This window comes from Typha latifolia, chromosome 7 (genome assembly GCF_019914945.1).
Source record: "Typha latifolia isolate L0001 chromosome 7, TyphaL0001v2, whole genome shotgun sequence".
In the NCBI taxonomy this organism is placed as follows: domain Eukaryota; kingdom Viridiplantae; phylum Streptophyta; class Magnoliopsida; order Poales; family Typhaceae; genus Typha; species Typha latifolia.
Window position 1 is genome coordinate 1,642,336 of NC_133092.1, and position 13,089 is coordinate 1,655,424.

The window sequence follows — 13,089 nt, forward strand, 5'->3', positions numbered from 1 at the left end:
CACTAGGACACTCTCTTCCCGTTGAGATTAAGAGTAGAGTTGACATAGTAAGGATATTGCAGATCCAAGGATCCTCGAGCACGCCATTTATCAAGAAAGTGAAGACTAGCGATTCAATATATGCCCTGAAACCAAGAAATTCAAGTCTCAGAAAATTCCTTTCTTTTCCAAATTCAACTTAAGAAGTTCAACTTTGACAAGAGAAAAAGAAACGAAGAGAAAACCACTTTGAGGTCGTTCTTAGCATACGATCATCTTTGACATATATATATATATATATATATATATATATATATATATAATAATATTGTCTAGATGCCGTAACAATTGAAATTTTCACCTACTTTGAAGATTTTTAATAAATATGGGACACCAATGCAGGCCGATCCGTGTCTCTTTCGGATGTAGTCAAAAGTAGATCTCTTTTTCGTTAAACAGAATATGATATTTGTCTATATATGTTTCTAATCTTAAATTCCCAAATGGGAAAGCTCATGTCGGTCGATAATCCGGCATCAACTCGGTCGTTGCAACGTGGGCAGGAAAAAGTAATCCAATTATTTAATACTCCAGAAACTGTAAGCACGATTTTTTTTAATAAACAAAAGGAATCAGTATAATTTTTAAATAATTTTGTTTTTACATGCATACCATTTTTCCTGGTAGAAAGAAAATGTATTAAAAAAACCACAAAAATGGCTCGAAAACATGTTAGGTATCTGAGGAGATACTCGTCATGTCCTTATCAGAAATCTAATATAGCAGGGGAACCGAATGATCCCAATAGAAGAGCAAAGCTTTTCTTTTTTTCTTTTTTTTTTCTCCAAATTAGTTAACAAATGGTCATACTAATAAACCTCCCAGTAATCAGTGAGTAACAAAATGTTTTAGAGCAAGAGGCAGTCTACAGTTTTAGAGTTAGAAATTTGTATCAGAGCTAGAGTCATCTCAATAGAAATATTGGTGATCAACACAAATCGCAAAGCTTCCGCCTCGGCATACAAAGGGTCGGTGGCTTGGATACTTGGTGTACATGTAGACATACATACATACTCTATTTACTATTCATCTCTCAGTGAATAATAATACTTGGAAGGTATCCAGTATGTTACTCTCATTTCCACTAATATACTTGTCCAATTAACCCTTGTTTTATTCCCGTTATCCTTGAATTGGTCCCCGTTATCGTCAATTTCCAGCCTAATGACAACACAGTAACAACGGTACGGACACGGATAATGGTCGGCATCGCTACAGATGCATCCACCAATAACTCGATAACGTTGACAATTATTCAGATTTTTCTTATTCACAAATGACAAATCCCTTCGTTGAACCATCCGACAAAGTGCTACTTTATAAAGTCCCATTCAGAAGATAAAAAGGAAAAAAGAAAAAAAGAAAAAGAAAGAAACAACATGGAATCTCAGCCGTCCATTCGCGTGTCGTCCTCCGCCGGTCGATAGATCTTTTCGCGACACGGAAGGCACACGTACAGGGCTCCGCGTAAATATATCCAAACGTTATTATCACGTCACAATCTAATCGAACCTGTGATAGTAATAATCTAATTCCGCGAGGGCCTGTTGGTAAAATCGACTTCTGCGAAACGCCATATTTTATGCTCTTCCCCGCACCAGTCGTATGAGATATCTCTCTCCTCACCTCCCATTTTCCGCTCCTGATTCCTCGCCGTAGATGGCGCGTCGGAGCGAATTCTTCCTCCTTCCGCTCCTCCTTCTCGCCGTCGTCTTCCTCGCCGCCGCCGGCGTTCATGGCCGTCTGGTCTCCCGATTGTTGGCGTCGGACGGTGAGCCGTTGGCCTCCGATGGGATCGACCGCTCTGGATCCGCCCCACTCCTTCAACTTCCCGGAAATGGGAAGTCATTAAGGCTCGTGGGCGCGGAGGAGTGCGAGCAGACGTATGGATTCCTCCCCTGCACGACGACGGTGTTTGGTAACTTGTTCCTTGTGTTGGCTTATGGATTCTTGATGTTTAAGGCGGCTACTTATCTGTCTGCGGGAAGTGAGCTGCTTCTCGAGATCCTGGGACCTGGGATCGTTGGGGGTCTCTTCCTTCCAATTCTTGGCGCTTTACCTGATGCGCTACTCATTCTTGGTAGATTTCCAGCTCTGGTCCATGTTATATTCCTCTGATTCGAATTTATATGACCCACAATTTATCTGGATCTGTATACTGGCTTTAATTAACTTGTTTTTCTCTTTCTTTTTTATTAAAAGATTTGATTTTGGTATGTTTAGTATCTGTGCTTGAATTGAATTCAACACAACGTTTATACGTCATAGAAGCATATTCGTAGAATTTGATATGAAATTACAGTAATTATATAGTAGATCTCAAAGAATAATATATTTTATTAATGATGGCCTCCATGTGACCTGCATAAGGAACATCACACCATACCAAAGATTATGGATGGTTGAAATATGTGCAGAGGAAATATGTTTTCTGTATACATACCTGATTAACAAACTAACACGTTGCACAGGTACGTTAGTCAACATTATTAGGTGTAAATGTTTATGTTAATCTGTTTATAGATGATTCATTTTACATATATCTGAGCCATATATGACTGGAAAAGTGAGTTGTAGTGAGTAATTATCAGGCATATATGTTGTATAGCTAGAAAATAAACTTACAAATTTTGTGACTGAATTTTATACCTAGTGGGCGACGCCTACGTGTTCTGTTGGTATGATCTATATTAGCATTCTATGTTACATGATGATTTTAGAACTATTTAAGGCTGATTCCTAGATCTGAAAATGATGAAATCTTTGAACAGAGAACATTTCGATATGAATTATTCTCCTGTTATGTAGGTATTGACTGATCATTTATCCAGCTGATAGATTATTTTAAGCTCAGTCAAATATTTCACTATACAACAATTGTGCATACTTCCTGGAACACTTTCTAATATGGAATTCTTTTCATTTTCAGTTTCTGGTCTGTCTGGGAGTAAAGAAACTGCTCAAAGTCAAGTCTTGATTGGAATGGGACTGCTTGCGGGCTCAACCGTTATGCTTCTGACACTACTATGGGGATCTTGTATTATCGTTGGCAAGTGCGATATTTCAGAGAACTTAACATCAGTTGATTCACAAGATACAAAAGGATTCAGTCTCTCTGGTACGTTCTCTTCCGTTCCATAGTACTGTCTCTTTTAGAGGAAAGTATCTGATTCTGCATTACCTTTGTGATGTTCAAAATTATGAAACAGTGATAAGAGAAAAGAATTGAAAGTAGTCAAATTTGAAAATGACAAACTAGAGACTAGAATGGAGCTTCAAGTTAAAAAAATGATGCTGTTGATTGTTAAACTGCTGAAAATTATATGAGAGTTGACCAAATTGTAAATAATAAGATTGTTATATTTGATCTAAATCATGCCTCGTCGATATATGATCTCTCTGGCTGAAGGATGACAGGAGAGGAGAAGTAGGTATTGGTGGAATCTTAGAGAAGAGGGAGATGTCAGCATTATTCAATGATGCTTTTGTTGATAGTCAAGATTCAGCTACTTAGATGCTTGTCTAGAAATGTACTCTATACAGATGTTCCTTAATGTTTCTGAATTGAATTGGGTCCATATTCTTGCAATCAATGTAATGTTTCTCATCAAAGGATAAAGTGATGTATTATTTCTTGGTTGGCAAGTTTATGTTAGTGACAAGCTGGCTTGAATACTTTGATTTCTCTGGACTGCATTATGCAAGTAACCTATCCTCTACTATTGATTTCGCTTAATACTTTCTATATCGTTGCAGGGTCTGGTGTTTCAACTGATGTGCAAACTAGCTATGCAGCAAGAATAATGGCCATATCGGTTCTTCCGTTTATTATTGTTCAACTACCAAGAATTTTCAAGTTTCCCTCCGGACAGCGTTTAACTGTTTTGATCTCCCTTATCGTTGCAGCTGCACTTGTGCTTTCCTACTGCCTGTATCAGGTATTCTGATGAAGTCATATAAACTGCAACCCTGGAAGTTATCTTCATGTTATAAATAATTGAGTTCTCAAAATATAATATTTGATCTGTTGTGCTGAATTATATCAAAGGGCAATGACACATTTCAGTTGCATCATACGCCAGGATTTGTCAGGAAACTGGTTTCTAGCTGCTTTTGCCTAAATTTATGTAGTTCCACTAGAGGTGGCCAAAACTTGATACTGTTATTGACTCATATCTTTCTGTTTAGACTTATTGTTATTATAGTATGTGTCGGAGCAAACATTTTATATGCCTATAACTGAAAACAGGATTTCTATTAGTTGAGTGTGCAATTTCTACTGTTTTACTTCTTCACAAGTAAGACAGTAATTTAGCATAAGACAGCCTTTTAGCATCAAGAGCAGTAATATAGCACATCTATGTCTTGGAGTTGATGTTTTCTTCAGTTGCACGAATGTTCTTTTTCTATTATCATTTAATTTCATGATGCATCTTGCAAATATATAGTTTTCATCTCACAGGACTATTGTTCATTCATCTTCTATTGCCAAACTGGTAGAAATTAGACGTATTTTTATTTATATGTTATTACTTTGATAAGCAGCATTTTCCTTTTCTTCACATTGTTCCACATGTATATTGAACCAGGTCTTTCAGCCATGGATTCAGAGGAGAAGACTAGCATTTGCAAAACATAAACATTTAATATCTGGAATTCTAAGACATGCTCAGATGCACACCTTTGGTCGCCTACTTAATGATGATGGGACACCTAACGATTCTGCTATAAAAAAGTAAGTTTTTTCTGCATTATGTATTTTCCTGATTGGACTGCTTTATTTAATTTTTTTCCTATACTTCATTTGCAGATTATTCCATAAGATTGATTTGGATTCAAATGGACAAGTATCACGTGCTGAGTTAAGAGCACTTGTTATCGGAATAGAGTTTGAAGAAGTTGACTTGGATAGTGATGACGCTGTAGAAAAACTAATGCAAGATTTTGATAGATCAGGTAATGATGGCATTGAAGAAGAGGAGTTTGTTGAGGGAATTTCCAAATGGCTTAATGAGGCTAAGCGTACTGTTGGACCTTCTCGTGTTTATTCAAAAGACTTCATCAATGACTTTCATATGGTAATTTACTTCTTGATATATGGCCCTAAACATGCTGTATTATATGCTGATTGAACATCAAAGAATAACAGTTCTTACTTATCCTTATGCAGAAAACCAGGGATGAACATAACATGTTAATTGACAGGAGTGATGAGGTTGTAGAAAGTATTGATAATCCCACCTGGACCTGCTTTGTTGCTCTATTGCTCTTGCTGCTAGGAACTGTAATAGCAGCCATAGTTGCAGACCCACTTGTAGATGCTGTTCACAATTTCTCACTTGCCACAAGTATACCTTCTTTCTTCATTTCCTTCATTGCCATGCCCTTGGCTACTAACTCCAGCGAGGCTGTCACAGCAATTATCTTTGCCAGACGAAAGAAGCAACGGACATCTTCACTAACATTCTCTGAGGTTTGTTCTTAGACTTTGCAAATTGATGCTCTCTGTTGTTCTATAGCTTATTCAATAATTCAATGCACACAGCAGCAGTAGATTAATGCTTTTTAAGGTCCGTTCAGATTTTTCATTCCCATAATCTTTGTGAGAGAGAAACCCTTACAAATAACCATTCAACTTGGGAAGGAGCGAGTGCCATAATCTTTCAGAAAAGAAGCTTATCTCAAAGGGTTTTTTTATACATTTCATCAATGGTGAACATGATTACTTGACATCTGTTTTGTAGCTATATCAGTAGTAAACGAATATGGCTAAAATTTCTAATATCCACATAATATCCATATTGAAATAAGTACGTGAGAAAGAAACATGCCCACCCTATGTCCATTGCCTACCTAATGACCCTTGTATTTATGGAGGTGTAATGCAATGAAAAGTTAAATGGAGAAAAAGGATTTTTTGTACATATCCAACCCGATTAATTAGGCCATATAGTTCTATTCTTCTCCATTGTTCTTTCTGCTGCTGTTGTTTTGTCAGGATTGCCTAAATAAAGATTGCACTTTGAAACTTTTTCCCGATGTACTGCAGATTTATGGTGGAGTAACCATGAACAACACACTCTGCTTGGCTGTTTTCTTGGCCCTTGTCTATTTGAGGCATTTGACGTGGGATTTCTCATCTGAAGTGTTAGTCATTCTCCTCGTTTGCGTCGTGATGGGCCTCTTCACCAGTTTCCGGACCACGTTCCCACTTTGGACTTGTTTTGTAGCCTTCTCGTTGTACCCATTGTCTCTGGTGATTGTCTATGTTCTTGACTATATTTTTGGCTGGTCCTAATTTATAGCTCTAATTACTATACGACTGGCATGGTTTAGATGTTGGTGTGGTGCCTATACAATTTTCCTTATTTTTCCTTTTGGCCGATGAAAGATTTGTTAATGCTGATAACTACTACAGAAATAATGTGCTGCTGATGGTTTGTTTTTTCCTGCCTATCTTTTGTGTCAAGAGTTTATAAGGTTAAAATATTTATTTTAACCTTTGAGTCTGCCTATGCTAATTTGAATGCAGATCTTAGGAATTGCAACATTTGATTTTAATGCTTACTGCTGTAGCATTTAGCATCTTGGGCATGGCTTTCTGTTGATCACTTTATATCTCAAGAAATTATTACTGTCCGAGTGTCTCTTAGCATCTCTTAGCATCTTTTTGCTTACTGTTGTAGCGTTTAGCATCTTGGGCATGGCTTTCTGTTGATCACGTTATACCTCAAGAAATTATTACTTTGTCCGAGTGCCTGTTAGCATCTTTTTGCATATGAACTATTAATTTGGCATTATTAAGCTAGCCAACCTGCTTTGTTTCTGGGATCCTATGTCATGCACCAGTCTAGCTATTTTCCCTGATTTCTGCAGTTAAAACAATTGCTTTCACTTACTACAGATCGTGAAGAGCAGGTTGCAAGGCAAACATCAGGTGCACAGGGATGACAAGGACATTCTACTACCTTCGATTAAATCCCCACGTCTTAAAGCAATTAATCAAATGGTTCGTCCCACGTATTTAGCTTTGGCAGATTGACATGTTCATGCTAAAAACATGACAATGTCCACTGACAGCAATCATATATTTGTAACTAGTTATCAGCTGGTAGGTTCATTTCTTTTCCTCCAATTTATAACCTTTTGAAACTTCCACGATGATCAGGAACTCATTTTTGCAACCACAAGCAAGAAAGAGAAACCATAAAGCATCTCTTCTGAGTTCATTCCTTCATTTATAATCCTTCATTGTCTTTGATGAGCCTGAAGAGGGAAGTAACAAGAATGCTAAGACTACTGAAAACATTTCTTTGGATCTGCTGTCTTCACAATGACCAACATATCTAACCCAGGTTTAACTTTCTTAATCACCGAAACGTAAATCTCACACTCAGATTGTCTAAAGCTTCAAGCTGAGATCAACACCATCTGATATCTCGCCTTCCTGTTCATTTGAAGTTGTTCCGCAGCTACTTGGACCACCAGGCAAGAAGCTATAAAAAGGTTGCGAGGAATTGCCAGCACCATAAATGCTTCCCTATAAACAAAGTATGATACCAGTTTATTGTGTAACACAAGAACGACTAAAATTACAAGCACAGAACCTGAATTCTTGTTGTTACCTGGGATGGAGGAAAGTTAACTCCAATATGATCTTGGATTAGTGGGGGTTGGATGATTTGAGACTGCTTGTTAAATGACAGAGATGATGCAGGTCTGCCCAGGGTAAGAAAGCCACCATCTGATCCTTTATTAGTACTGCAGTTATGGAGATCAGAGGTTCTCCAATCTGCATAGTTTGCACTAGCACTTGAGCTGCCCACTCTAAGCATGCAATTATATAGCATTAGTAAACTACTTGAGTGTTAATTGGAAGTCATATGTGGAACTGGATATATAAAACTACCTGGGAGGAGTTGCCTTGGATTCACATCTAATCAGCTCACTGCCAAATGATAGAGAGTCCTTTGTGTTGGCTGAGCTGGATGACGGAGTAACTTTGCAGGGGAAAGGATTCGAGATACTATCAAGATGAAAGGACCACGGCCTCTTCATGCCAACCATCTACTACACTCTAACCAAACCCATAATTAGCATTGAGGAAAAGAAAAGAAACACTTTGAAGGTCATCATCAATGTGAAACAAATCAAAATTATAAGCATGATAACAGCCTTGCACATACCCTCTCCTCCTCTGTGCAAGAAGGGAACTTGTAGTTGCCGCTGTAATTTTGGTTTGAAGGGGGCTCTATCTGAAGACTAACTCCAGAAGTAGGTGACAAAGACTTGTTTTTCTGCACAAATTGGCAAATTGCAATCTTTACATCAAAATTCCACATACTATAAATCTAAAATAGATGTGATTAATTCTAACAAACCAATGGAGTGGAAGGCATCGGCTGTGGATGCCTCCTCTGCAAGACACCGGAAGGCTGCCGGCCCGAGTTTGGATACTCATTCGGCAAAATAGCATGGAAACCGAGCCTTCTCATCAATGTTTCTGCTTCAATTGTGTTCGGTTCTGCCGCGTTCCACAACATAGGCAAGAACCCATGTCCATTACGACCACCTAAATCGATCCTCGAGTTCTCTAATGGATACGGAGTGTTGAAAAGATCTACAGAGTTCGAGGACGCCGAAATTGGATGCCTCAATGGTGCAGAACTCCGATCAGCAGATAAAGGAAAAAGATTAGGGTGATCTTGTGATGGATTGGAAGGAGGCGAAGAAGAAGAAGAAGAAGAGCCTGCATTCTTCTGCTGCTCTTCTAATCGAAGCTTCTCCAATTGAGCAACTCCGAGCCCACGCTGTGGGATCTTCTTGGGCTTGTTCTTCTTCGAAGACCTACCAATGCAGCCAGCGATGCTGCCATTTCCCAACTTGGGATGCTGCTCTTCGTGTAGACCCATCTAATCTATCAAACAACAAATCCCAAGCACAAGCAATGCTAAAAAGAAAATTCTAAGAGTATCCAATTCTGATACCAATCGAGAGAACAAAAAGATGACATCTCTAACAAACAGCGAGGTTATAGAAACAGTTCGAGCCCTCTAAGTTCCCGAGGTATCGGCAAAATAGGGTACATATTGCGTTGTCTGAGGGGTGTGGGAAATCTAAAAGGGCAGTTGATCGAATCTTTTCCCGTGTCTGATTTATCGCCCAAATCCTCGCTCCACTCCCTCCCTATTCTTGTGGCTAACTCAACGAGCAAGATCTCTCTCTCTCTCTCTCTCTCTCTCTCTCTCTCTCACAATGGTTGTTTCCCCCTCGGATCCAGCGAACCTCTTGCCTTTTTATACTAACTTCTATACTTCCTTTACTTTTCAGAACCCACATTTGCACATAATTACCACCCTCTTAGACTCTCTTCTAACACTAATAAACGAAATGTACTTATCTTATATAAATTAGTGATTCTTAACACACTAACTCCTAATCTATTGGAGATATAATGTTACCTTAAAAATGATTTTCTTATAGTACTTCAGGTGATCATAAGATATGGACGGGCATATAATATAGCTGAAAAGGGGGTGTTTTTAAAGGCCTTTCAAGTGGTCCAGTACTGGATAGCTAACGACGTGTCTGTAACTAAAATCATCTCCACGTCCACTGGAGAGTGGAGAGGGACGAGCATGCGAGTCATGAACATTTCCTAAGCTACCCCCATCCATTGCCATGGGTCATGGCCTCATGGGTGTCATGGGGTCATGGATGACACCTCTATCGTCATGTATGATGTGGAGGCCAACAAGATATAGCGTTAGATCGAGTGACATAGATGGAGATCGAGATGCATCGAAAGGTGGCGTTTTTGCTTGCTAATTAATTAGAGGGAAAGATGGATTTAGAATCTATACACGTCTTTTGCTCTAAAAAGCTCTATCTTGTTAGTCTCTCTCATCTAAAACCTTTTAGCTTTTGCCTTCTAGTAGAAAATTAACTAGACTAAGTTAAAACAACTTAGGTAATTAGCAAAGGATGATCCAAATGGGATTTGGATGAGTCTATAATGTGACATGACAGCTTGCTTGTGTGAGTTTTGAGAAATATCAGTGTGCCCATATTGAATATCTTTACTTCCCGGTGTGTCGTTGTCCTTGAGTTAGGTAGAGGCATGCACCACAATTAGGGGGTGTAATCAAGTCAAATTCTGTTAAACCTTAGTTTAAGCATAAGGTAATGCATTAAGTTTGGATTGATAAATGTTAATTCTAGCATATTTCCAGGTCAAGCTTGAACCATTAGATTTTACCTTATAAATCAAGTCTTATTGAAACTAAATTCAAACCAAAGCTAATGCATCAAGTTTGACTCAGTTCAGATACTAACCTGATTCGAGCCAATTTAATTATTGAAATAGTTATACTTAAACCTCTTAAATTACTATAGTTTATATATGCCTCTTTGAATTTTTTTTAATCTACCTAGACTCAAAGTTTTTTTTTCTAAACAAAAAAAGGTAACCACACGTACTCCTTGAACTAAGAATTCTTTAAATTTAAGGAATCTATGTAGGATAAAAAATAATAATCAAGAGACAATCAAAAGTGGAGAATTTAAAGACCACTTTTTCCCATTTGAGGAGCCCAAACTCGACTTGCATTGAAGACTATCTTTCCCCTAGGTACCTTTGGTCCCCATAGCATCATTTCCTACTCAGGCAGTTTGAAGAAACCCCATCAATGCATTGTTGTACTAATGTGAAAGGTGGAGGCAAAGTCGCTGTGGATGGAAGGCACCTAAGGTTATGGTGTTGCCATTCATGAGCCTGACCCATCTGAATATGAATTACCATAACAAGGCAATGTCATGTGGGCATGCAGCCAAGGGGGCATGCCTTCCATAGGCATAGCAACCCTTTTAAGGGGTAGATCATTCACATGCATGTCATGGTTGATCTCAACATTGTAAGAGGTGATAGGGACCAGGACCAACCCATTAGGGAGAAAGAAACACTACCCATTTCCATTTGAGACCTCACTCCTTCAACACTATGCCAAATGGTGCAGATCAATGAAGATTGGAAGATGAGTAGAATTAGAAAAATATGGGCCAATTGGTTCATCTCTTGGCTAAGAAAAGGGTACAACAAGCCATTTGGTCCATTATTTTGCTCCCAATTTAGATGCCTATGGTCAGACTTAGGAGGGGGACCAGGAGAGGTAGCCTTTTGGCAGACCTCAGAGTGATCACATGGACAAGGCTACTTTCCTCAAACTGCTCATATTTGTATATGAGTTGCTCCAAATGCTAGTGACTTGGAAGCGGGGGTAATAGAAATGGCATCTCCCTTATCTTGCTACTAATATGAGTTTGTTGAGGTAGAAAGAGTGTGAACTTTTTTTTTCAAAAAAAAAAAAAAAAAAACTCCCTGGTAAGTGTTTGTTATTATATCTTCATGGGAAGTGAGTTGGAGAGCACAAAAGACTCAGGAGAGTCCTAAGTTTGCTTAATTTGGCTTTTGCCTTCTTTTGAGGCTCTAATTGAATCCTTTGTAGTTTGTTTGGGCTGGGCAAACTTAGCCCACTCTTCTTAAATGGAATGCCATCAAAATTAGTGGGTCTTCTCCACAATTTTTTCCTGATGTCTTACATCAAATAGCTTGTCAAGTGGGCCAAGCTTATTTATAACACATTAGAAACTATTGCCTTAAAATCTGAAGTCATGTTAACCTAATCTAAGCTCAGCAATTTGCATCATCCTAGTAGATAGTAGCACTTCCCTCAATCCCTTCAGGAAAAGAAAAAAGAAAACAGAGTAACTTGTGATCCGCGCATCAATGCAGGAACTTATCTACCATTTTTTTTTATATAAAAAAAATCCAACATTGTCAACGCCAATATCGAAATAAATAACCTACCAACTCCCCTGAGTCATCCTCCAAACTCGAAGGTAATGAATATTGCACAAGTCAACGTTTCCTTCTGCCCAAATTTTCTCAAATTTGTCCATTAATTATGCCATCTCATTTTTGTGCTTTCTTACTCATTTCCAACCAAACCAGTTTGACTATTCTACTTACAAAGTGGAATCACCTCCCCTTGCCTTTATCCATATGGGTTAAAAGGAAAAGAAGAAGAAGAAGAAGAAAGAGACAGTTTAGCTAAAAGTAATAGGATATGTATCAACAGTTACTAAAGTGCTCAGTCTTCTGCACCCAGAGATGCAGAGCATCATGTTAATAGTGTACATTTCGGTTCAAAGAACCTCCTTCTTGGCGGTAATGTTGCTCATAAGTCATACATAGCTAGTATGTAACTAAGCCACCGTAGATATGAATTTTGGGTATTTTTCTTTAAAAAATTAAGATTACTTAATAAGGTGGGACTCTTCTTGTCATCAAGAGCTAATCCCACCCACCTAAAAGATGGAGCTTTTCTCCTCGCAATCATGGCCTTGGCGATTTACATGAAAATTGAATCAAGTAGATTAAGAACAAATTACAAGGAGACAGTGATCAATAAAAATAAATCACATGCACTCAATAGAGTCAACACTAATCCAGTGACACCTCTACACAGGCGGCAGTGGTTGCGCCGCCACCTCGCCGCCGCCCTCTGCCTTCTTCGCCACCGCCGCCAAATTGACGTCGGCCCGGCAAACCGGGCACGTGGAGTGCGAGTGCAACCACATATCAATACAATCCACATGAAACAAGTGCTTACACACCGGCAGCCGCCTCGCGATCTCCCCACCCTGCACCTGGCCGAGGCAGACCGCGCAATCTCCGCCGCCGCCTTCTTGAGAATTCTCGCAGACGAAGGCCGGCATGGCGGCGATGGCCGCCGGGCCGAGCCCGCGCGCATTTGCGAGCTGATGCTGCGCCGCCGCCATCGCCGCGATGCGGCGGTTGTGCCTCCTGCAGAGGTACCAGATGAGGAGGTAGATGACAAACGTGGCGAGGCCAATGATGAACGACAAAGCCATGAAGACGAGCCTAGCTCTGGTGCTATAGTTGTGTGTGTCTTGTCCTGAGAACGCCCATGAGTTGGATGACATGCTATCTTAATTTCCAAGTAGTAGAGTTCAATTTGGTCTCTAACA

General features: G+C 39.2%; 3 protein-coding genes across 3 annotated transcripts; 1 reads left to right on the forward strand and 2 right to left on the reverse strand.

The window, feature by feature from the left end:
- Positions 1-1,649: 1,649 nt before the first annotated feature.
- LOC140792386 (sodium/calcium exchanger NCL1-like) lies at positions 1,650-6,493 on the forward strand. The gene is made up of 7 exons (XM_073143360.1): positions 1,650-2,119; positions 2,969-3,157; positions 3,796-3,977; positions 4,629-4,774; positions 4,850-5,117; positions 5,210-5,512; positions 6,089-6,493. Exons 1-7 carry the CDS (start codon positions 1,699-1,701, stop codon positions 6,335-6,337), a joined length of 1,758 nt encoding a protein of 585 aa, XP_072999461.1. The 5' UTR covers positions 1,650-1,698; the 3' UTR covers positions 6,338-6,493.
- Positions 6,494-7,239: 746 nt separating this feature from the next.
- LOC140792387 (uncharacterized) lies at positions 7,240-9,314 on the reverse strand. The gene is made up of 5 exons (XM_073143361.1): positions 8,421-9,314; positions 8,226-8,336; positions 7,949-8,106; positions 7,665-7,866; positions 7,240-7,579 (listed from the first exon to the last, which is right to left on the reverse strand). The coding sequence occupies exons 1-5, from the start codon at positions 8,949-8,951 to the stop codon at positions 7,442-7,444; spliced, it is 1,140 nt and encodes a 379-aa protein (XP_072999462.1). The 5' UTR covers positions 8,952-9,314; the 3' UTR covers positions 7,240-7,441.
- A 3,244-nt stretch (positions 9,315-12,558) lies between these two features.
- Positions 12,559-12,972, reverse strand: LOC140792129 (RING-H2 finger protein ATL2-like). Its single transcript, XM_073142969.1, has one exon. The coding sequence runs from the start codon at positions 12,970-12,972 to the stop codon at positions 12,559-12,561; it is 414 nt and encodes a 137-aa protein (XP_072999070.1).
- Positions 12,973-13,089: the final 117 nt, after the last annotated feature.